Source organism: Xyrauchen texanus, chromosome 37 (genome assembly GCF_025860055.1).
Source record: "Xyrauchen texanus isolate HMW12.3.18 chromosome 37, RBS_HiC_50CHRs, whole genome shotgun sequence".
Lineage (NCBI taxonomy): Eukaryota > Metazoa > Chordata > Actinopteri > Cypriniformes > Catostomidae > Xyrauchen > Xyrauchen texanus.
This window is the reverse complement of record NC_068312.1, coordinates 19,355,260-19,380,670: the sequence shown is the minus strand read 5'-3', so window position 1 is coordinate 19,380,670 and position 25,411 is coordinate 19,355,260. Positions and strand designations below refer to the sequence as shown.

At 36.7% G+C, this 25,411-nt stretch overlaps 1 protein-coding gene across 3 annotated transcripts in view; it reads right to left on the bottom strand.

The window, feature by feature from the left end:
• Window positions 1-1,891: 1,891 nt before the first annotated feature.
• LOC127630856 (ral guanine nucleotide dissociation stimulator-like) overlaps window positions 1,892-25,411 on the bottom strand; it is a 32,263-nt gene continuing 8,743 nt past the window's right edge. For 2 of the 3 annotated variants that reach the window (XM_052108692.1, XM_052108690.1), the window contains exons 2-17: window positions 13,385-13,689; window positions 13,224-13,298; window positions 12,924-13,117; window positions 12,703-12,827; window positions 11,775-11,990; window positions 11,546-11,649; window positions 11,289-11,373; window positions 8,547-8,624; window positions 8,316-8,402; window positions 8,179-8,211; window positions 7,875-7,996; window positions 7,528-7,789; window positions 5,401-5,475; window positions 5,030-5,302; window positions 4,806-4,920; window positions 1,892-3,841 (exon numbers count right to left, since the gene is read on the bottom strand). In XM_052108692.1, the coding sequence (XP_051964652.1) occupies window positions 3,666-3,841; window positions 4,806-4,920; window positions 5,030-5,302; window positions 5,401-5,475; window positions 7,528-7,789; window positions 7,875-7,996; window positions 8,179-8,211; window positions 8,316-8,402; window positions 8,547-8,624; window positions 11,289-11,373; window positions 11,546-11,649; window positions 11,775-11,990; window positions 12,703-12,827; window positions 12,924-13,117; window positions 13,224-13,298; window positions 13,385-13,689 (2,325 nt within the window). In that variant the 3' untranslated portion in view covers window positions 1,892-3,665. Of the gene's footprint in view, window positions 3,842-4,805; window positions 4,921-5,029; window positions 5,303-5,400; window positions 5,476-7,527; window positions 7,790-7,874; window positions 7,997-8,178; window positions 8,212-8,315; window positions 8,403-8,546; window positions 8,625-11,288; window positions 11,374-11,545; window positions 11,650-11,774; window positions 11,991-12,702; window positions 12,828-12,923; window positions 13,118-13,223; window positions 13,299-13,384; window positions 13,690-22,806; window positions 24,135-25,411 lie in introns of those variants that run through there. The other variant, XM_052108689.1, reaches the window with a different exon arrangement.

The window sequence follows — 25,411 nt, the reverse complement described above, 5'->3', positions numbered from 1 at the left end:
AAAACATTAAAAGTCATGTAATAACAAAATTACATGTTTATTAATAATAATAACAATTCAAATGAACAATTAGAACAAAGGGATAGTTCACCCAAAAGTGAAAATTCTCTCATCATGTACTCACAAATAACTTAACAGTTTTCTTTCCAATGTATTTATTCAATCTAACATTTACTTTTAACCTAATAAAAAGAAAAACATAAATAGTTTCTACTCTACAAAGTGTCGGAAGTTATAGAATCGACAACCATCCAATCAGAAGGGGTCGTCAAGCTGGTGAGTATAGACAACTTTTGTCCAATCATTTGATGGCTAAATATATAAAAATTAATTTAGCATTTCTTTTCTTGAACAATCTTTAGAATTCTCACTATATACAGCTCTGGAAAGAATTAAGAGACCATTGCAAAATTGTCAGTTCCTCTGGATTTACTATTTATATGTGTTTGAGTAAAATAAACATGTTTGTTTTATTCTATAAAGTACTGACAACATTTCTCCCAAATTCCAAATAAAGCTATTGCCATTAATGTGCTGAAGCACCCCAAGATCATCACTGTGACCAAATTTCACTGTGGGTGCGTGACACTGCGGCTTGAAGGCCTCTGCGGGCCTCTATCTAACCATTAGACAACCAGGTGGTGGATCAGTTATGATCTGGAGGTGCTTCAGTAAGGCTAGAATAGGGCAGATTAATCTTTGCAAAGGAAGCATGAATCAAGCCACGTGCGAGTTTATCCTGGAAGAAAAGGACAATGCTCCATGCCACACAGCCAGTTCAATCAAGGTGTGGATGGAGGAGCACCAGATCAAGGCCCTGTGATGGCCAGCCCAAGCTCCAGATCTGAACCCCATTGAAACATCTGGAATGTGATCAAGAGGGAGATGGATGGCCACAAGCCATCAAACAAAGCCGAGCTGCTTGAAGTTTTGTGCCAGGTGTGGCATAAAGTCACCCAACAGCAATGTGAAAGACTGGTGGAGAGCATGAAAGCTGTGATTGAAAGTCAGGGTAATTCCACCAAATATTGATTTCTAAACTCTTCCTAAGTTAAAATGAACATGAAGTTGTTTTCTTTGCATTATTCGAGGTCTGAAAACACTACATCTTTCTTGTTATTTTGACCAGTTGTCAGTTTCTGCAAATAAATGCTATAAATTACAATATTTGTATTTGGAATTTGGGAGAAATGTTGTCAGTACTTTATAAGACAAAAATAAAATGTTCATTCTATTCAAACACATACCTATAAATAATAAATCCAGAGAAACCGATAATTTTGCAGTGGTCTCTTTATTTTTTCCAGAGCTGTATATATGGTTCTTGGTGCTGTTCCCATCTGAAATATTTAAAAGTATAACAAGAAGACCCCAGTAGAATTAGCGCTATCGTGCTTTATTAAAAACCAGGGAAAGTGCCGAACTCTGGGTCAAGTTTTATTTAATTTTGTTTCTGACATCTATCATTACCGGAAAACAAAGGTTGTCACCTATTTTAAATTTTAGTCTAAAGATTCATTACAACAAAATAACGATAAAGGTGTACTCTTTTTTTTACCCTCTTTATAAGAGTTGTACACCTTAAGAAATAAATACAAATTGTGCAATATATGTATAAATCATGAACACTCACATGAAGACTCAAGTCATATCGGTAACATTAAAAAAGCTGTGTAAATCTACATGTAGAGGGTCCCCTCATGGGAGCTGCCATATCAGGCTCACATGACCAGCAAATACTACTTCCTTAGTTTCAGTAACAATTAATTAATTCAATGAATCATGGTTGATTGTCAGTAGCGAATAGTTACACATCTTCTTTAAGTCTCTGAAATACGTACAATGTGGCTTGTTTAGATTAAATCAAAAACAAAGAAACATCAAATACTGTGCATCCCCACATTTATTTGTAAGTTTTTTAAAATGTAGTGCTTTTTTGTACATACAAAGGTGCATTTTAATGTATTTTTACAACAGTAAAACAATTATAAATAAAACAATTATAAACATATAAATAAATAAACATGGGGCAATACCACAAATTGGACCTTAACATTCAAACATAGACATTAACATTCAGAGTTAGATTCAGCCATAAAAAAAGGAGACAAAACAAAATATGAATTGAAGTCTGTGTATGGCATACATCGAATACAGGCTGCAGGCAGTAACATTTCACTTCATTTTTGTAGTTTCCAGAAAGCATGACTGCCAAAGTGATATTCTTTAGGAGTCATTTAACAGTGAATCACTAGTGACATATTTTCTCCATGCAGTTCATTTTGTTTTTACATCGTAAACTAAGCAAAATGTATTTTTTGTTCCAGTTCAGTTATATAGTTGGCATAGTAGCAGAAAAGCACCAACACATATGTGGTGTATTTCTTACAACTTTTAAGATATAAATCCTATCATATTTCAAATTAAAGCACAAACACACACAGACATACAAACACACACGTGCAAACCAACATACACGTCTGAGTAAACACAGCTGAAAATCTCTACTGGTGGGAACAACATCCCCTCAATATTTCAGCACATCATACTAAGACCATTTGGTCAGAAAGCACTTGTGGGTTTAGTTCACAATGCAAAAGGCTTAGCAGGGTGAAGCCAATTTCACAGTGTTTGGTACAAAAAATAGAAAGCCTGTAGATTTACAGCATTCTATAACGGAGGCCAAGCACATCATGAAACGCAGAGAAACCAACTGCAAAAAGAGATAATAAAGGCTTTGGCATCGACTTGGTGGTCAAGACTGCCTCCATCACTGCGTTTGCATTAATTAATAAGCGTTAGTAGTGTTGTTATTTATGGCTATGTAATAACCATATATAATCTTCTAAATCCTAGGCTTCAGACCTGTCATCTCATGCTCAAATGTGAGTTTGTGACTCAATGAAGGAAACCAGAAGTCACTTAGCAGTCAAAAGTAATACCTACAGTCTTGAGTGAACTGATTGTAGCCTGAGAGGTTAGTTTCAGGCAGTAATCAGTGTCGTCTCCAGGAAACAGGCAGCATTGAAAAGCTAAATTGGCATCAGCACTGACAACAGTCAAAACAGCCATATAAAAGACCAAAAAACAAACGAAAGACTATACACTTTACACAATTCGCACTGTACATGTAATATTGTTGCTATAGCAAAAGCTGCCCTAGAATCTGAGAGACTGATAAGATTTTGAGTCAAAACAGAGAGCCTGTTTCAAGATGAATCAAATGAAAGTCCCTGTTTGGAATAAAAAAAAGAGCAAAACTGATGAGGAAATGATGCCTCATTTGTCCAAACTGCTTCCCACAAATCTCTTGCTTTAAGTAAAGGACCATTCTAAAGTGCTTCAAATGTTTTCATTTAGTGTGCTCATGCATGAATAACTGCATTTGGTAAGGAAAATATTTATCACACACAGTGTGGCTCTTATGTGCAGTCTTAAGGCAAACCTTGTAAGAACCACAGTGGTCTTGTGTCTGTCGCATAGTCCATAGGGACTGAAAACACAAGCATAGCTTTCTGTAGGAAACAAGCAGCTATTTCAATGCAACAATCAATAATCCATTGGCTAAAAGACCCAGATAATACTGCAGAGGGACTAATAAAGTGACTCTTGATAATCTCCCAAATGCAAAGAGCTCCAGGCAAGTTCAACTTGATAAAGAGCGTTCAAAAGAAGCCTTTGGGTATTTTGAACCCTTTCTGCTTCACGCGGGGTAAAGTTAGGCTAGGAGAGGTCTTGGAGTGGCAGGTTTTGGGAGCACCGCACTGCCTCAGCAAGAAGTCGTATTTGGCAGATGAGTTCATGGCGTAGAAAACATTTCCATTATCTGGGATTCTGAGTTCTGTGGGGTGAAATGGAACAAAAATCCAGATTTTAAATGTCAATATCCTTCATTTGTCAATTGATTTGACTTCATCAAATGAAATCAAAATTAAATTGTTGTGGCTTTTAGTCCATGTCTGTTAGCTTGAGGCCATCTATGCTAGTGTACAACTAAAAGTTGACTTACATTTTAGCATATATACACTCATTTAAAATGGACAGACTCTTCCTGGAAAATGGACCAAAAATATTGATGACTCATCAATAAAGGCTAAATGCTATTGGCTAATAAATAACAGATGAGCCCTACAGTATGTCCCACCTCAACAGGAAATACATCTACACAGTATTTGCAGAAAGCTGCTCAGCAAACCATTTTACAAGGACTTTAAATGAATATTCTGAGTTCAATATAAATTAAGCTCAGTTGGCAGTATTTGTGGCATAATGTTGATTACCAAAAAAAATTACAAATTCTTAAAAAATTTAAATAAAAATGGAAGTGAATGGGGCAAATCTGTAAACATTAAAATACTCACTGTTTCAAAAGTATAGCCACAAGACGTAAAAAATATGCATGTTAACAATGTAATTGTGATAAAATCACACATTTCTGTGTCAAGTTACATCTGATTTTAAAATTTTGTTGCTATGACAACACAATACTGTAAACCCTAAAACTCTAAAACAACCAGAAGAACATAGATTTAACTTTACAGCTCAAAAAATATGCAAGTTTTAACCTAAGAATTGATGTAAATGCTTTTATAAAATTATAAGCTTCACATTTCTGCCCTCCAAAAATTGGCCCCATTCACTTTCATTGTAATTGCCTGACGTAACCTAAATTTGTGCCTTTTTTGAAGAAAAGGCTGGACAAGTCCAATTTTTTTGTGGTATTCAACACTATACCAGAAAATGTGTAGACTGAGCTGAACTTTAATTAAATCTGGAATATTCCTTTACATATTGAGGCTCCTTACCTTTATGTTTTGAGACTCTCTGGAATAGTTCATAGTCTTCTGACTTCTCATTGTCCAGGTTGTGCTTGGCCATGGCTTTCCTAATGACACCAGGTGTTTTGTCCTGGCTAGTCACCTGAAATTCATGGTGATTTGTATATCAAGATTAAATATACAAAGTACATTTCTCAACTTACTGCAAGCCTGTCACACCACATATGCCTGTCCATTTGTCTGTCACTCACCAGGATGCTTTTGTACATGTTGCCGTTGTCCACATCAAGGCTGACTCTGATGATGCAGCAGTCGTTCACCTGCTGGTTGTACAGGGGCAGGGAAAGAGAGGAGTAGTCAGAGACACCAGAGACAGAGCGCTTGTGAAAGTGGAAGGCCTGCCCAGTGGAGGTGGAGACTAAAGACGAGGAGGAAGAAGAGGAGGCAGAGCTGCTGGAGCCAGATTCAAGTCCCAATCCTGTTCTAGAGGCCTCCAAAGATGAAGGGCTGGATGACTCCCAGAGCTGGAAAATAAAACAAAATGATTTGAGTTTAAAGCTCATTGGAATCAAGAATAATAATACAGTCCAAATGACAAAATATGCTCTGAAAGTGCAAATACCTTGGAGGAGGAATCAGACGTAAGCTCCCCTGCATCTGAGGTTGATACAAAATGCTTCAAAGTTGGTGTGAATGTCTGTAAAATGTTTTAGTACAGGTTAATACAGTCTATTTAGACACTGTGTATATTTTTGAGACAACAAACAAATGCAAAATGTTTAGGCGTTTAGGGTGGGGTATAAGTCTGCTGATAGCAGGCCAAACACAACTGCAAATTTCTAAAGGAAATGTTAACTGTGAACATTACTTTGAATCGAAGCAATGCATTCCTATGGACCTTGTATCATCAGATGTGATGTATTTTGTTTTAAGCAAGTGAAATCTGTATAATCAAATGAGTCGTTTCTTACATTAAAGCATGTGAATTATCAGAGTGCTTTTTTGTTTTGCCGTTAATGCAAACAGACCTTTCATCTGAGATTCGTTTGACCTTTTCATTTCATTCTTGGTGTGAAAAAACCTTTATGGAATATTCCAGGTTCAGTACAAGTTAAAGGGGTAGTTCATCCAAAAGTGGTTGACTCACCATCCAGGCATCCCAGATGTGTTTGACTTTCTTTCTTCCGCAGAATATTCAGCTCTGTAGGTCCTCACAATGTAAGTGAATGGGTGCCAACATTTTGAATCTCCAAAAAGGACATAAAGGCAGCATAAAAGTAATCCATATGAATCCAGTGGTTAAATCCATGTCTTTAAACATGATTTGATAAGTGTGGTTGAGAAACAGAGAAACATTTTCTGTAATAAATTCTCCTCCCTGTCCATTGCAATATGCAAAAAGAATGTGAATCACTAAAAACAGAAGAAGAATGTGAAAGTGAAGTGGGAATTGACTGGGCACGGAGGAGAATTTATAGAAAAAAAAGCGGTTTCTCATCCATACCTATCATATCGCTTCTGAAGACATGGATATAACCACCAGAGTTCAGTGCTTTTATGTTGCACTTATGTGGATTTTGGAGCTTCAATATATTGGCACCCATTCACTTACATTGTGAAGATCTACAAAGCTGAAATATTCTTCTAAAAATGTTCGATTGTGTTCAGCGATTCATCCAAGAAGTCACATACATCTTGGATGGCATTAGGGTCAGTAATTAATGAGAGAATTTAATTTTTTTTGGTTAATTAACCCTTTAAGCTCAATCGACAGCATTTATGGCATAATGTTGATTACCACAAAAATGTGTTTAGACTCGCCCCTCGTTTTCTTAAAAAAAAAGAACAAATCAAGGTTACAGTGAGACACTTACAATGGAAGTGAATGGTGACAATTTTTGGAGGGTTTAAAAGCAGAAATGTGAAGCTTATAATTTTATAAAGCACTTACATTCATTTTTCTGTTAAAACTCATGTATTATTAACTCTTTAAAGTTGTATAAATTGTAATTTTAGGGTTTTAGGATTTGTTGACAGTACATTGTCGAAAGTTTAAAATTGGTTATAACTTTACACAGAAAAGGTCAGTAAGTGATATCATCACACTAAAATCATGTTTACATGTATATTGTTCATGTCTTGTGGCTATACTTTTGAAACAGTGAGTATTTTAACATTAAAATATTGGCCCCAAATTACTTCCATTGAGGTGCCTCACTGAAACCTTGATTTTTGCTTTTTATAAAGAAGAGGAGGGGCAAGTCAAAATAGTTTTTTGTGGTAATTAAAATGATGCCACAAATGCTGTCGACTGGGCATAACTTGGAATATTCCTTTAAAGGAATAGTTCCCTCAGAAATAAGAATTCTGCCATAAATGACTCTTCAAGTCATTCCAAACTTGTATGACTTTCTTTCTTATGTGGAACACAAAAAGAAAAATCCTAATCTGTCTATTGAATACAATGGCAGTTGAGAGTGACTCACTTCAAAGCTTAAAAAAGCACCAAAATTACCAAAGTAGTCCATGCGGCTTGTGCATCATATTTCCGAAGGCACGCAATAGGTTTGAATCAACACGTGTTGCGCATTAGAAACAAGTTTTTTCGGAGGGTGAATAAATAAATTATAATAGTATTTTTTCTTTGGAGGGAACTATTCCTTTAACTCTCAGAAAACAGAAATCTATCTGCCACGGCCTGAACTAAATCTGCATACACTGAGATCTAACAAATCAACAATGGTCTTACTCTCTGATTCCCTGATTCTGGGGAGTTCAGTAGACTGAGGCTCATCTCCTCTGCATCTGAGCAGCTGGATCCAGCTGAGGTAATGCTGACAGAATCCGCTCCATCTTTGAAGCTGTCTTTGAACTGGCTTAACCGTGCCTGCTCAAAGGATTTTGAGTGAAAAGTCCCTATGCTGTTGTAACCCAACTCCTCGCTCATGCGTTTGATGTTCTTCTTGCCCACTGACTCAGATGGAGGCTCGATGTCACAGGAGAGAGAGTAGCTGAAAAGGCAAACAAATCATTGATATTGCATTTCTTTCTATTTTCTTATTTCTTTCTTCCTCTCTCTCTCTCTCTCTCTCTCACCTCTCAGTGTCTGTAAGTTTCTCCACTCTCTTGAACCAATCAGTGAAGCACTGATTTCTGGTGAAGTTGTAATAATTGCAGGTCAGCTGCAGTAACTTGATCTGAGCAATCACTTCAAACTCCTAAAACAACAGAAAAAACTATTTCAAAATATTTCAATATTTAAATGTATAACATTTTCTTTTAAATAACATATGTAGGCATTGTTTTGTTATTTGTTATTGTGCAACACTTTTCCTAAATTATTTTCTCTACATATTGTCCAGCCTTTAGAATGTTATAATTTCTGTGCACAAGGACTCACCTTCCTTCTCTTCTCAAAGTTGATAAGCCCAACCTGATCAATAAAAAACATGACTAAATTAAAACTCAAAAATGTATATTCTTATAGAAAGAATATTGCTCAGGTCCATTTCTGCTTCTGATCTCAGTACAACTCACCTCAAGATGATCTTTCATAGCAGTATCCAACATAACTAGGTCAGTGAGGAATGTGCCAAGGTATGGAATAGTTCCTTGCACGACACCCTAAACAGCAGGGTGAAGATGTAAGACACACCATAAATAAAGTTACAGTTCATATATAATTTTTTACCACAAGAGGGAGCTGTTGCTTAATAAATGTTATGTTAACCTATTATGAAGTTTACTGACTATTATTCCTGTACATACCATGTCTCTCTGCTGCTGGTGTCTTCTCTGAGCTCCTTTATGGTTAATTTCAACAATTGCGGATTTAGAGGTACCCTCCTGTGGAGATATCACAAATAAACGTGTTAGTTGGATTAAAAAAAGGGGGAAATGTAAAATAAACATCTTATATTGATGTATTACATTTGCAGCATAATGTAAGTGCAGATATGGCTGTCAAAGTGGAATCGTAAGTTTGCAACATCATGACACACCATGATGCAAAATGGAAAGCAGACTTTGACAAAATGGTGCTTAGAGATAGTGCTGGCCAACACCCTAGGGAAGCCTTTTGGTACTAAGGGGGGCTGTTATCTGACCATACACAAGGTGTATGACCTCATCCCTGGGATTCCCTCTATTTGCACTAATGGGGTGTTACTAAACTATTTCTCCACTCCAGCACACATTCCATACATGCCCTGCACAAGCAATGGAAAGGAAATGGAAAAAGATTGAATGAACTGTGGGTTCTTTCTATGAAATTCAGCTTTTTTACAAGATAGGTTCTATAAGAACATAGTTTCCATGGTGCAGATATCTAGATAACATCAAAACAAATGAACCTATTTTTAGCCATTTCTGAGTCACATTTATGTGGCATGACACATCAATCAGGTTGCCACAACAAAAAATCTATATGAGTCACTTTAAGTAACCAAATAGTATCATATGCAGCTGCACCTTGAACTTCTCATTCAACCCCTTATAAATGAAAATGAAACGTTGATTTATAAAATAGATCGTTCAGACTTCCGACAGATTGGATAAGCCAAATAAACGCACACTTGTGGTTAATGCACAAAGTTGCTGCAATGCTTGGAAACTGTAAAAAGCCAAAAGAGGCAAATTGACTATATGGAATGTTTATGGTTATTAAGATTATTAAAACTGTATTTATTTATTGAATATTGGTGTCTTTAGATGTCTATGACATCTTTATTTTGGATTAAAAAAACAACATACTGTTATTCTACAAACTTTATTTAGGGGTTTTGTTTCTTTCAAAATCCCTAAATAGAGACCAAAATTTCTAACACTATCTCTTCAGAAAGGTTTCAAGCTACATCTGCCAAACTTGGCACATACCTTCAGACTGTTCTGGAATAGTGTGCTATGTTATTTCTAACTGATTGGACAAACATTTTTTACACAATAGACAATTCATATCTGAAAAATCCAATGGAATTATATTGTCGGAATGTTCAAATGGGCCAACAGAATGCTCGTTAATTCAAATTCCAACTTGAAAAAATTTAAACGTAAACAAATCCACAAAAGGCCTTTGATCTGCTTTAAGTTGCTCTCTCGGCTAGGACACAGTACAGATATCAAACTCAGGGCACATTGATTGGGTTCAGTGGCAGACAGTACACACAAAAGTTACCAAGGTTTTCCCTTCAAGAATGAACAACGCTAGAGTAAACAATATATGTTCTTTGATAATGATTTGGGTTGAATTTAATGGAAAATAAGCGAGTTGCACTCTGTGGCATGGCAGAAATTTGAGCAGCCTCAAGAGTTGTAGCTGGGCACCGTTGACAGACGCTGAGCAGTGGCGGTGGTGTGCGTACCTTCACTGAAAACAGTTTCGTATTTTAGAACGTGCCATTTCCTCCACCAAACGCATCCGGTGTGCGACCCCTTTCTCTTTCTCGTTCTTTCTCTCTCTCTCTCTCCATCTGACAAACTGTGAGAGTCTGTCTGAATATCTACCAAGTAATGTCTAATGTAATGTCTGTATAGCCATCAAACTTAAAACTTTTTAAGTTAAAACTAGTTTAAACTTCTCGACAAGTTATTCTTGACAAACTTTACCTATCTAGTTTATTATATTGCTGTTGACACCATATTATACTGCACTTCATGTTGTGCTTACAATCCATTTCAGGTGGTAAAATCACAGTAATACACAGCCTCACTTGGGTTATTGCTTTAATTGGGTACCACAGAGCTGTTTCACTCTATTCAATGTTGCATAATGCTTTCAATACTAATGGATTCTTTTTAAGATGCCTATCAAAAGTAGCAGAAGCATGCCAACCAGCGAAAAGGGCAATGAAAGCATTTGTCGCTGCACTCAACACAAGTCAGCAGGCCATAGAAAGACCAGCGCTGAGCCAGCAGGCTGCAGATATTGTGCAATTGAATAAGGTTTTTTCTTTTGTTTACCCAGCAGCTGCTATAGAAACATGGTTTTACAGGCACTCAAAAAGATGTTAAGTCACTAAGCTTTCCTGTGGATGACCATGTGATATAACCACATCCTGTCTTACCCCAGCAACACATACTGACAACAAATGTTGGTGGCTTACAGTACAGTTTTGAAAATTAAAAAAATGCAGGGAAGTTTAAAATGATGCAGCTTAATGCAGTGAGATTAGCATGGCAAAAGCGCAGGCGCATGTGCATACGTGCGCGCACACACGTTTGTTTCACTATATTGGTGAATATAGCAATCTGAAGAAGAGTCAATGGTTTTTATAGAGGTCTTAATATTTTCTATACTCTACCCTGACATAACCCTCATACAAGTCATTAATATAATAAATGTAATTAATGGATTTAAAGCAAAACATGATTTGGCCGATTTATGGTCCATTTTAACTAGTGGGGACAGCTGAAAATGTCCTCACAAGTATAGCCAAACATGTACACACACACGCACGCACGCACAAACACACACACACACACACACACACATGCTTGCCCTTTTTTACTCACCTTAATGAGAAGCTCTCTGCTGAGGGAGTAATTATTGTCATCTGAGAAGATTTCAGACAGCTCTTGGAAAGTGCGATAGCTTTCCCTATAAGAAGTGTGAAATGGTCTTGTTTCATTCCAAACACTGTATTTAACTCACATTTAACTGCATACAATTCTTGACACAAATCTCAACCTTTTCTAAATGCACAAAGAATGCTTTACTTTTATCTCTACCTCAGGCTTATTGCAGATAAAAATCCCAGTCAGACTCTTACCTGGACACCTCATCCCAGGTCCTTCTCAGTCTATGGAGGGCATTGCTCTGCAGGGCGGACAGGATGGCTTTAAGGGAGGAGAAGCTCTTCAGGATACGACATTTCTGATATCAAGAGATACAAACACATTTATTAAATGGGAAACAAAAACATTTGTAGTGTTGACTGCTGCTTGATAAAGTAATACTAGATCCACTGAAAACAAATTAGAGTAAGAGTGGTGCCTCACCCTGGCCACTTCTATCCAGTGTTCAATGCGCTTTGCTCTTTGAAAGGGTCTGAGAGACCTGCTGTCCAAGCAGGTGGCAATCACACAGTTGGTCACACTGTTGAACTGGGTAACGGTGGCTCGGATGGTGGGCGCCAGGTGCTCTTTGCCCTTTTTATCCCGCTGGGACCATATACCGCCCAAACAATGGTAGGGAACAACTCTCTTAAACAGCTCCTATGAAAAACAATGACTGCAGTCTGATTACAGGCACCAGTTTAATATAATTTGAGCCTCCTATTGTTGAGAATTTGTCATTGTTTTGCAGGATAACTTGGTTTCATTTATATTCACACTAAGGTATTTCCAGAATTAAGTCATTCTCTCTGGTTTCCTTCTCTCATGTGACCAAAATCTTATGAAATATTTTCTTGTATCAGTCAACTATAATAAGTGTCATTTGTCGGTTGATATGGATACACATGTCGGATATTACCGAAGAGTGTATTCCTCTGTTTTTCGAGCATCCCGATCAGCTGACAATGCAACACAAACAATGGAAGTCGAAGCTAAATTTCTGGGATCTGTCTGAAAGTAGTGTTTATTTTTGCAATTCTACATATCAGTTCTATCTCGATTCTCAACCACTAGATTACTTAAAGGTATAGTTCAACCAAAAATGAAAATTCTCTCATCATTTACTCACCCTCATGCCATTCCAGATGTGTTCAATTAAGTTTTTTAAAAGAATATTTCAGCTCTGTAGCTCCTTACAATGCTCATCAATGAATTTTCTACAGAGCTGAGAAAACCTTCTAAAAATCTTTGTGTTCAGCAGACGAAAGAAAGACATACACAACTGACATAGCATGAGGGTGAGATTTTTGGTTGAACTAACCCTTTAAGACTCGTACCATTAATATAGATTGAAAATGTGCTCCTGTCTTACCGCATCCATGATTGTTAGCTGCTCAGCAACCAGAGCAGGACTGAAGGACATGAAGTGTGAGGGGGAGAATTCATCATCCAAGCTGCTCACCTCTGGTGCAGCAAAAGGGCAAGTATACAGATCGCCTGCAAAGAATGAGTCAGGTTGCGAAAGACAGCAATGTTAGTTAGCTAATATGAAATTCAGTAGTTTACTTCAAACGATCATCTGTTAAATTGTACCTTCAAGCTCAACCTCTGAATGCTGCCTGTGCTGGAAATGCTCCAGCAGTTTATGTGCTCGTCTCTCCAGGTCTGATCCAGAAAAGTTGAGCTGCAGGTAGGATATGAGGCTCTGAAGGCATCCATTGGCTGGAGGACACCAGAAATCCTCAGAATACTGATCCAACCATGCACCCAGAATAGATGAGACAGTGCTACAGTGCACATAACAAAAAAATAGACAAGAGCTGTCAACTTTTAACAAAGGCTAAATTAATTGTGCTCAAAGGGATCAGCTGAACAACATAAATCAATACTCACTTTTTCAGCTCTGAATAGTCCTCTGAGGAGAGCTTTGGTCCTTCAGAGGCTGCTGCTGGCTGCAGTTTGGCATACCTTACATTCATAAGAACACATTTTAGATAACGTTTCAAATGTGATTTAATATTCCCAAAACCACATAGGATTGATGGTCTGTATACCTGTTGAGAAGCAGGTCCAGAACTTGTTTGGTGGTGGCAAAAGCTCGGTAGGTGCAGAGGAAAATAGTCACATATGTATAGTCCTTGCCTTTGAACGCTGACACCATGTATTCCACAAGTTTCTCCAGTGTGCCAGCCTTAATGGTCCGACCCTTGCATGTCTCAAACAAACTGAGGGCAGAATCGGTCTCCACGCCCAGCCATCGCTGACCCTTACTCGCCGTCTGGTGAAGCTGCACCTTCCGGAGTGTGATGGTGTAGATGGCTCCCTCCTCTACCTCCTCTCCAATCTCCTGAACTGAGCTCTACAGATAGAAAGAAATAATGAGTGTGCGGGTCCTTATATTCTGATTAGACTTTTCCTTTGATTACACATTAGTTGTCATATACTGTATGTTCCAATATATGTCCAGAAACCAGATGTAATTTGAGGTATATTCTACCTTTCATTCTTACGTAGCACTTCCTATATTAACCTAATCTCTACAACTGTGATTCCATATATAATAGCCAGATTCATGAAAATCATCTTAAGACAAACATGAAGAAAGTTCCTAGGATATATAGAAAAATAGTGTGTAAGAATGTTCCTAAGTGAATTTCATGAAGAATATTGTTAAGGGGCCGTTCAGACCGAACACGTTTTTCGCTAAAAAAAAAAAGAAAAGAAAAAAGCTAGACTCAACAAATAGAACAGAAGACATGTGTATCCAGACACGTTTTAAAAGTAAAAGTTTTTTTTTAACTAGACACAGCGACACTCCTTTATGAAATGCTGGAAAAATGGCAAGACATGGCACAATGGTCATAGACGTCCTTTTGGCGCAGGTAGAAAAACAACTGAACCTGCATGGCAAAAATGCATTTGTGTTAACGGCCCCTTAAGATGTCTTTTTGTGAATACAAGTTTAGAAAATGGGAGGAAAGTAAAAATGTTTTGTGAATCCAGCCCAAGATTGCTGATTATTATTCAAATAAGTGCTGTATTGTTTGGTGAATTTGCAAGGTCGTGCAATTCTGGTACAAAATGGGCTTTAAAGGTGAGCCAGGGATTATTGCTGCTCACTTCCTTACTAATCCACACATTGCCTTAACTCTAAGCACAAGAGACCAGAAAGGGGCTCTTTATCAGCCACTGTCACACAGTTAACCCACCCCAATATGTAATTCCATATCTTGAATGTGGACTAGGTATTTTTTGTTAATGTTTTACCAGTGAATTTTATACTGACAACTATCTGTGTGGATGCAGCATCACAGAAAATAAAAAGATTTCAGTTACCAAAGTTATTGTAGCATTGGTCTCTCTCTGACCAATACATATAAAGATTAAAAAAACATATACTATACTTATAATATATACTGAAGTTAGAAAACGACAGTATAATTTAGTAAGACAATTTAGTATAGAATGGTAAACAGGAACTCAATTACTGCATCTGACGTCACAATGGAATGTAAAGGGAACTCCCAGGGAACTGTTGGAAGTGTGAGCTTGGCCTCAGGCAGAGAGCCAATAATGTGAGAGTGTATTTTATGTTTGTGAGGGTGTGAGTCAATGCATGCTCATTAAAAAGGCTTTCTCCATAGACTGCCTAAATAGATAACCCAACCTGGACTCTGTCCAGAAGTAGCCATGGTAACAAAAACACATATTCACTACATGCCGCATAACTCTGTTTCTCAAATATCGTTGCTGTGCTATTTTGGAAGTGCATGAACTTCTTAAATGTACAACAAGACATAGGGAATAAGACCTTTATTCTACACAACAACAACAAAAAAACACACAAAAAAAAACAATAGAAAACAAAACAAAAATCTGCATCACAACAAAATCCACAATGGGAACCCCCTTTGACTCAGGTTGAAATCAGTGGGCATTGAAAGGCTAAGCCAAAGAGGCCTGGAGAAACAGGCCTGACATAAAGTAAGACTGTAAAGGGACAGTGTCTGACATCTGACATTTCAAAACAGAAAGCACCAACACTCAGCCTGAATATATTAGGGAAAATCCACCTCACAACTACAGACTTCTAGAGCATGACAAAAATAATTTTCTAAATCTGTATTTTGTCTGGTTTTCCAGAAACAATTCTGAACATCCTTAAAGGTATATTTCACCCAAAAATGAAAATTCTCTTGTAAATTTCTTACCCTCATGCCATCCCAGATGTGTTTGAATTTCTTCTGCTGAACACAAATGAAGATTTTTAGAAGAATATCTCAGCTGTGTAGGTCCAAACAATGCAAGTATATGGTGACCAGATCTTTGAATCTCCAAAAGTCACATAAAGGCAGTATAAAATAAATCCATATGCCACCAGTGGTTAAATCTATATATTCAGAAGTGATATGGTAGATGTGGATGAGAAACAGATAAATATTTACGTTTTTTTTTTTTTTACTTACTATAAATCTCCACTTTTACATTCTTCTTGTATATCGCCAACTAATGACTGGTGCCGATCAAAGGTGGAGATTTATATTAAAAAGGACATAAATACTTATCTGTTTCTAACCAACACATATTATATATATATATATATATATATATATATATATATATATATATATATATATATATATACACACACACACACATATCACTTATGAAGACATGGATTAACTACTGGAAATTAGTTTTATGCTGACTTGTTTGATTTTTGGAGATTCAAATTTCTGGTCACCATTTACATGTAAGGTCCTACAAAGCTGAGATTTTCTTCTAATAATATTCGCTTTGTGTTCTTCAGAAGAAAGAAAGACATACACATTCAGAATGGCATGAGTGTGAGTAAACAATGAGAGAATTTTCATTTTGGGGTTCCTTTAAGGATAATTGGACATTTTTACTAAAAGACAACCTATTTATATGGTAAATTCATATTGTTTATCACTAATCACTGGCTTGCTTTTGTCTGAATACATTTGCTTAAAATAGTGTAATCATTAAATCACCCAAAAAGCCCAGATTATGACAGAATACAATAAACAATCCACAAACTCTGCTTCATACACCCTGACTGCCTCAAACCCACTAAAGCCAGAGAGTTTCCTGCATAAGACAAAGAGTGATGAGGAATACACTGTAACGCCTTTCTACACAGATGCATCCTTCACAAACAACTTTTATAACACACAAACAATAGAGAATTCCTTCTGTTAAAATAAGGGAGGTGTCAAAAATGTGAGATGACAAGCCCTTCTCTGATGTACATTTACATTTTCAAACATTTGGTAAAACAAGATTAATTGAGTTAACAATAGACTTTGACATCAAACATTAAAACATTACAATTCTGCCATTGTTTATACACCCTCAGGTCGTTTCAAACCTATATATGCATGTTAGGCAGAATGTTAGCCTCAGTCACCATTCACTTTCTTTGCATCTTTTATCCATTCAATGAAAGTGAATGTGACTGAGGCTGTCAGTGCCTAGTACTTCCTTTTGTCCTCCACAGAAGAAAGAAAGTCATACAGGTTTGGAGCAACATGAGGGTAAATGTTGACAGAATTTTCATTTCAGTTTGAACTAACACAGATGTATTTAACGAAAAAGAAAACAGATGATGTCAGCTGAAAGGAATTTACACCAGTGGTGATAAATCTATTTTCACTCTAGGCTAGGTGTCCTCCTGTTGATCAATCAAGTCCAACGTCAAAAATCCATTCATACATATTTTGATAATGTGTCATAACATTTCTGAGATACCTGTGCACGTGTTTGCATTCTATTGCCTTGACAATGTTTCTCAGGGAATAAAAATAACTCCATTTAGCTTGTAATAAAATATTTATAAACATCTTAAGGCATATCAATGCCTATGCCACTGTAAGCTATGTCCAAATCTCTTTTCTGTCAGTAATACCCAGGAGCAAAATTAGGGTTAGGGTTACGTTTCATATGTGCTCTCTTCTGTAAGAGATATTAACCCAGAAAGAGATGGGATATTCAGAGCTGTGCTAAAGTATGTGTATTTTGGCAGTGCTCGGTAGGTTTGTCAGCACACTGAGTCAAAGCACATTCAATTTAAATGACAGTGATGGCCAGATTCACTGCTGCAAAACATCCTCAGCGTAAAAAAACAGGGAAAGGTAAAAAGGTGATCGCTCGCCATATCCATGTTATTCTAAAATTTTCCAACCTCTGCAGTGACTGCTTTTCACTTTTAACAAGACTTATTGTATTCATATATTGAGATGGAACGCAAGGAACATCACAATCAGAATTTAATATGCTAGGAGTTTTCTACCTGGTCTCACAGTATCACGGTACAATACCTAAATTTTTTTGAAATTATTTTAACGTGCCTCGCTGTGTGTATTGCGGCAGTTTCCCAGGGAAATGAAGATACATTTTACATTACAAAACCAACAACATTTACAAGCTTGTTTAAACACTATCAAATTGCATGGCAGTTCAACTGACAAAGAATTGCATTTGCGATTCAAAGGACCGGGGTAGGAGTCCAATAGAGCACGTGTGTCGACACATGAGCCAAAAGTGTCATAGAAGCACCACAAAATAACATCGTAGCTTCAGCAGCAATTGAGTTTTTCATGTCACTTTTGCTTTTTATGACACTATCGGTTAGGTTTAGGTGTAAGTTTAAGGTTTAGATTATGTTAAGTTTTGTTGATTTAAAACTCTACAGATCAATCTTGATTTAAACCTTAAAACATCATCTGTTTGGGAGACAATGTAATTCGCTTTAAGCGCTAAACAGTGTATATATTTCACCTCGGAACTGACGTGATACATGTAAGGAATTACATAATATTTTTTCCAAAAATGCCAGTCACATAATTTCCACGAGTAGTAGAGGTCCAGATATGATTTTAACTATGTGATTAAATTAAATTCTGACCTCAACATACGTATTTATTGTAATGTACGCATTCAAAATTCAAAATCAAAGGAACAGCAACGTTTACCAAATGTTTGGGGGGAAAAACACAAGTTTTTATTTATGTTTATTACTATTGTTCAAACTTTTGCAATAGATGTGAATGATGTCGTTGTTTTTTTTTTTATTAAATTTTTTTTCAGTTTCAAGGTTCTCTTGAAATCTGTTCTGGCTCTCCAGAATGAGATTAGCAGAACTAAGGGAGGAATTCTTCCAAATCAGCCTTAAAAAAAGATTTTTCCCTGACTCTTCCTGAGTGCAGCTCAGAACTGACTGTGACTGCTCCAGAGGGTATGTAGATAAACAGAATATATGGTGAAATACAGTAAGCAGATCATGTCTGCAAATCCCTTATGCATATGGTACGAGACAGGTTGTTTGTTTTCTTTCCAAACATCAGGTATATACAGTAGCTGCCATTTTTAAGGTTAAAGTTTTTTTATGAGGTTAAAAAAAAACTCGAAAGTGGAATTCTGGCATGTTCTATACTAACCATGATGCTATTTGCTGTCACATTATAAAATTATGTCAACAAGCCTGATTCAACAGTGACATAATCAGATTTGGGATATTATACCTTATACAACATCTTAATTACATCAACTACTCGTCTATTTATCCCTATCCTCTTCATCTGCCTCTTCATCCAGCCCCTTTCCCCTTTCCTGACTTCTCAATTCCATGTTTTCTCTTTATCCCTATCCCACGATTCCTCCCTCTCTTGCACTATTCATGAGATCCTCCATGACATAAGCTTCTCTGCACATCAATGTAACCCCTGTCTTGTCTCCCCATTAAACAAAGCTCAGTTTGCTTGTCTCATTATGACCTTCCAAGTTTAATCTGACCGGCCTCTTTAAGAAGCATGCAGAATGTGTCAACAATTTTAACAAACATTTTTTGTTATTGATGCCCCAGTAACAACAGTTCAAGTCCTGAATTCTTTCATCTATTGTTTGTAAACGTTCAAAATGTAACTCATCTATCACAACTCATTTAAAATGTTGCTTTTGTGTTGTGAAATATCATGGTATAATTTATTCTTATTTAAAGGAGGCCAACAGTATTTGGTAGATTAATAGTCCCATAAAATCTGGAGCACTTCAAACAGACTGAAAACTAAGTGCTATCGCAGTGTTTATCACTGGCATAAAAGTGCTCTTACTCAGGATCTTCAGAATGCTTTATGGGACAGAGAGTTTACAGCTGTTGCTTTAGAGGATTAGCTGATCTCTGTACTGTGCTCTTAATGAGCCATTATAAGAGGATACTTTTACATCTGCAGGGCTGATATAACCAACTTTGAGCCCTGGCCAGGCCATCTGCAGGACTGAAATTGCCTGTGGTGCCCCCTTTTTTTTTTTACAAGACATGCAATGAAAGACAGAGGTAGGCCGAGATATCACTCTTATAAATAAAGGTTCTGCAATGGTTCTTCTTTGGTCCATAGAACTAATCAAGAACCATTTTTTGTCTTTATACTCTGTCAGAAAACATTTGCAAAAATTGTACCTTTAGGGGTACAACAGTACACTAAAAGGTACACCCACTGTACCCTTTGTATGTTTATCGGAACATTTGTGTACCTTAACTGTCCCGAAAGGTTACATATTAGTACAATCTTAAGAAAAATGGTTCTAAATAGTACCAAATTAGGGTTCCTGCTAGTAAAAATAGCAGGAACCCTATGGTAGCCATAGCCAGTAGCCATTACTTGGAATTTGACAAGCCAGCAATTTACAGTACATGTTAATGGACAAAGGATGATTTTCTTGTTGAAGTTTGCCATTTTTTTAATGATCAAATACTTTTTCTTACCCCAGTATGCAGGGACAGCTCTAAGTGAGCAATTTGTAGGTAATTCCGTGCAAAAACCAGTCTTATTAACTAGCTAGCCACAATCTTCAAGTAGGCACAATCAGCTCTGAAACCGCAAAGCGCAAGTCATTGTCATTGCTATCCATTCAAACACACCTCCTTTCTATGTAAATTAGGCTAATTACAGATTGCGCTTCAATGACAAAAATTGCCAGGTGCAATTTTCATCGCTCTATTACTGGCAGATGAAAGGAGCCGGTAAAATTATTATAATTATTATTTTGTAAATTACTATCGATCAAATAAACAGTAATTCATCTAATAATTATCAAATGATAGAAAAGAGCATTATAACCTGGCATCTATCCAGGCTTTCGGCATGTTAAAGAGATGATTCAAGAGATGATTCAAGTTGCGTTCAGCAGCTATTTTGTGGCCGTGTTTGCGCCACTGCCAGATCTGCGTAATTTTTTTGTGTGAATCCTACACACTTTGGGGTCGTTCAGGGGCGAACTGGCCATCGGGAGAACTGAGCAGGCTGGTAGTTCGGCCTCGAAATGTGACCAATGGGCCGCGATATGCTAAAATGAGCCGCCGAGTTATGCAGAACGGACCACAAAACGGCACCGCGATAACAACCTTTGGGCCAGTTGCCATGTAAAATCCCGGGCCGATTTCTCTTCCCAGTCCAGTCTTGGGCGGAACTATCTGTTTGTCGACCAATGGAAGACAAGGGGGAGTTTTCTGAGAACCTGTTTGAAAAAAGTTTTTGCAATTCCGTTTGGTGACGCTAGTGGCATAGAAATGACTAACATCAGCTTTAAAGGGAAGAGGTAAGTAGTAACAAACAGCACTTATCCCACAAGCTGTGGCAAATGCACCCACAAAGAACCTCCAAAACTTTAACTTCAACTTTAAGAGCCAAAGCTTTAACTGTGATAGCGCTGTAATGGTTGGAGGGGGAATTTATCCAGCAATAATTTTGTAATGAGAGCAGATTAGATTTAGCCCAGTGAAGGTTGGTAGCGGACGACATACTGGAACCTTCTTTTTGTGTGTGACCAGACTGTAAAAAGACATAAACAAGTTTTGGTGTTAACAGCTTTTTGAGTCACAATTTCACAACAATGTGCTAATGGCATTGAAATGCAAGCCAAGATAAAATGGGGACATGTTGTTCAAATACCATGGACAGATCTCACATGTTTAACATAATTCAGCGGCTGTAAAATGTGTGACTGCCATGGTGATAAAGTAATTGATTCTCCTTCAAAACAACCAAGAAAACATTTTGTGCTGTACAGTTTGAGAAGTAACAAATGGGTGATCAATAATACAATATTTCAAGGAAACATGTAATGCTTTGATATGTGTTATATAAGAGATATGCCACAGTAAGACATAGGCAAATGTCATTTGAAACAAGCCACACTGTGGCCACTGAGGTAGCAGATCATCATTAGAAATTGTTTACTTGAAGCTGACATTTTTGTTTTTACAGAGAGACACAATGTACCTCACTGAAAAGACTGGTTTCAAATTTGTTTATGAAAACACAGAGCAATGCATGCTCAGCAACATAAATGCAATGGCATTTTTTTTTCTGACAAAAAGGACAAAAGTGTATGTACGTATATACAGGGTTGGGGAGTAACGGAATACATGTAACGGGAATAAGTATTTAAAATACAAAATATAAGTAACTGTATTCCACTACAGTTACCATTTAAATCATTGGTATTTAGAATACAGTTACATTCAAAAAGTATTTGATTACTGAACAGATTAATTTGCATTTTATTGTAATTTGTTTCATTTAATATTTAGTGCTTTCAGATGGAAGACATTTATACATATAAATGATGAGATCCAAAGTGTATTTGAACAGCGATGAAACACTTTCTGTGTTACATTCATACGAGCAGACAGAGAGTAAGTTTGAAGTTTGGAGCAGAAGAAATAGAAATAAACCTTGTGTAATTTGTCAGCTTTACGCTAAACTAAACTGCTATTTCTAGCCATTTTACATGCACATGCTATCAGACACGATCATATATTATTTATCTAGAAAATTCACGTAGATCATAATTTCTTTTTTCTAGTAAGACCTTTGATATCAGGGCAAAAAAAATATCTACCTGTAAAAATATCACAAAAAAAAAAATAAAAATTAAAAGAGGATCAATTTGACTGATCTTGTTTTAGAAATAACACTGCATAAGATATTTAGGTTTTTCAGAGAATGTATTTTTAACATGTATATTTTGTCTTAATGTAGTGGCAAATTTTTTATAGTCAAAACAAGTGAAAAAATATATAGCTAAAAGAAACTTCAAAATCTTTAATGTGTGTGTGTGTGTGTGTGTGTGTGTGTGTATGTGGGCAGGTTTAAGTGGTTTACGAGTAAATTTTCTAGGTTACAAACTGGTAATTACAAGGGTATTATGCTATAAATGTGGTTTGTAATTCAAATCACTTAAATAACATACTAAACAATGTTTTATTGAAAATGTAAAAATGCAGAAAGTTTTTTGTGAGGGGTAGGGTTAGGGGATATAATCTATAGTTTGTACATTATAAAAATCATTATGTCAATGGAGAGTCCTCATCAGGATAGCCGCAGCAACATGTGTGTGTGTGTGTGTGTGTGTGTGTGTGTGTGTGTGTGTGTGTGTGCGTGCTGTTTATTACCTCCAGAATAGGCAGGTCGGGGTCCAAATGTGTAAAACTATTTAAGACCACCGGACATCCATCTCCGGCCGCGATTTCCATCTTCACTCCATCCCGAATGTTTTTAATTCTCCATGTGCTCGCGTCAAACAGCTCGTCCAGGGCCATCGGTTTGACACCCAGAGTGTGCGACTGTATTCCCATAACGTAGACCACTACTTAACGACTGTCCCTTGTAACTGTTTACGTTGTACTATTTCATAATTAATCCCATGTTGTCAAAATCAGACCTTTGCTGTTACAACGAATGTTTGTTATGGGTGAAGAGGAGAAGGGAATACCCTGAGCCACTAGGCCACGCCTCTTACTCGAAGTAAGTCCGCCCCGACCCCTCCCTTGGCACCGCCCCTATATGACTAACCTTGATGTCAGGTTCCGGGAAACGCAGCTGTATTCTCCGAAAAACATAATTTGAATCACTTGAGTATAACTACACAGGCCATGAATGAACAGATGCATTAACTGACAATCATGTGCCCTCAATGTTGCATTGGCTACATCATGATCCATATTTAAACCTAACTAATAAAGTTATTCGTACACAAATACAACGATCTGCCACAATGTATATAAAAAAAGGGCATTATCAGTTTATGTGGTAATGTCACCTTGTCAACTACTAAGCTTCCAACAGCTAAGCTTTGTAAGAACATCACACAACTGATGCTATTCCCAAATACTGTTTATAATAACCAAAGAGAAATGCTTTGATATGCTTTACACTTAAGGTAAAATGACAAAGATGCGAAGCAAAATTCTAACTGAAACCTAGCTATTTTTTTGCGCTTGACACACATTACAATAATAGTTTCCCATTTCTCTTCCTAACCCTTCTCATTTGGGACAGCTACATTCCACGTGAATAAACTAAATGGTAGGTTATTCATTTTCAACCTCAAATATTTGAGCAACAAGACTCTAGATACCACAACCAGAAAACAACCCCTGCCATTGCAGTTCCCATTCTACATTAAACCAAGCTGATAGCGCCCTCTGTTGGAAGAGGCTGGTCGCTACTCTTCTGGGATTAGTGCAACAACTGACGATAAGCCCCGAGGGAAACTCAAACCCTTCAGTGTTATGGCCATGAGAGAGAGCAACAGATGTGTGTGGCACCTGTTTTGAATGATGGGGTTTTCCCTAACTAAACCTCTCCCTGAGATATAAACATATTGATGAAACCTTAAGAAAATCTGACAAGAAGACAGCTGTCTAAGTGAGTGGAAACTACAGTTAAACAAATAGGATTTGATTAGCTTTACTATGAAAATAAAACCATACAGAGTAGGGTTATTGTTTATGAAAACTGAGAAAGAATATTTAGAACTGCTAAAGTCTGTATCTTTGACAAAATCAACACACATAAGAGAACAATGACAATCTAATAACTGTCTTATTAAACAAAATAAATGTAGCCTAAAACTGAAAAAGTGTTATTATGCAATACGTTTCCAATGTGTAAGAAGTCTTTGGTTTTGGAACACTATACAAATAAATCTTCTCATTGCCAATGCAGGTGTAAAATAAACATACATACCCCCCACACACACACACACACACACACACATACGCAGGCACGCACGCACGCACACAATTCTATTGTTTTTATACCCAACTTGTCTGGGTACGTTTATTCATGCTATCTGGAAACTGCCAATCAAATAAAAGATTAAATAAACTATTGAATGGCCAGTGTCAAATCATGTTGATTTTATGTTGTAGCAGTATTCAGGTCTAGAAGTCAACATGAAATCAAATTGGACCCCATATAGATCCTTAACCCTTAACTGCACAGGTGTTTCACCAAATATACTCAGGTCTTTTGCGACCCGGCATGTATATCTTTCACAAATGGATCAACAAAATGGCCAGATAGTGTACTGTACAATTTATTAAAAAATTCAAGACAATTAAAAAATAATAGAAAACTATATTTCTGATATATTTTTATGTTTTATTTCTTATATATCAAGGAGATGATGCAGCAAATATAGAAATGGATTCATTACTTCCACAGTGAAATTTCATGAGATGCAATTGGCTGTTAAAACACATATTGACCTACACATAACAAATAAGCTACACATATGTATTTTCTCAGGCACTTTTTCAGTCTAAATGGAACATAATTTCAGTAGTACACCCACATGTCAATAGCCAAATCATACTGTTCATGTGTTACACTTGCTATAGTTTACTTCCATGTTGTTTCTTCATCAAATAGCAAGTCAATCACTAAAACAACAGCACCACCTTGAGGAAGAAACAGCATGTATAATATGAATGTGTACATGCATGTGGAATACTGATAATTCATCGTCACACATCAAATCAACTTGATATAGTAGTTATTTGTATGTACATATTACTAATTTTTCTTGAAATAAACAAATAAATATATATTCTGTGATAGTACATGTATATAACCTGAGTTACATTGAGGCATTTACAATGGAAGTGAATGTGGCCAGTCCATAAAAATACTCAGTAAGTATAAATAGAAGACATAAACAATGTGTGTTGCCATGATGATCCTGTGATAAAGTTATAGCCAATTTTACAACTT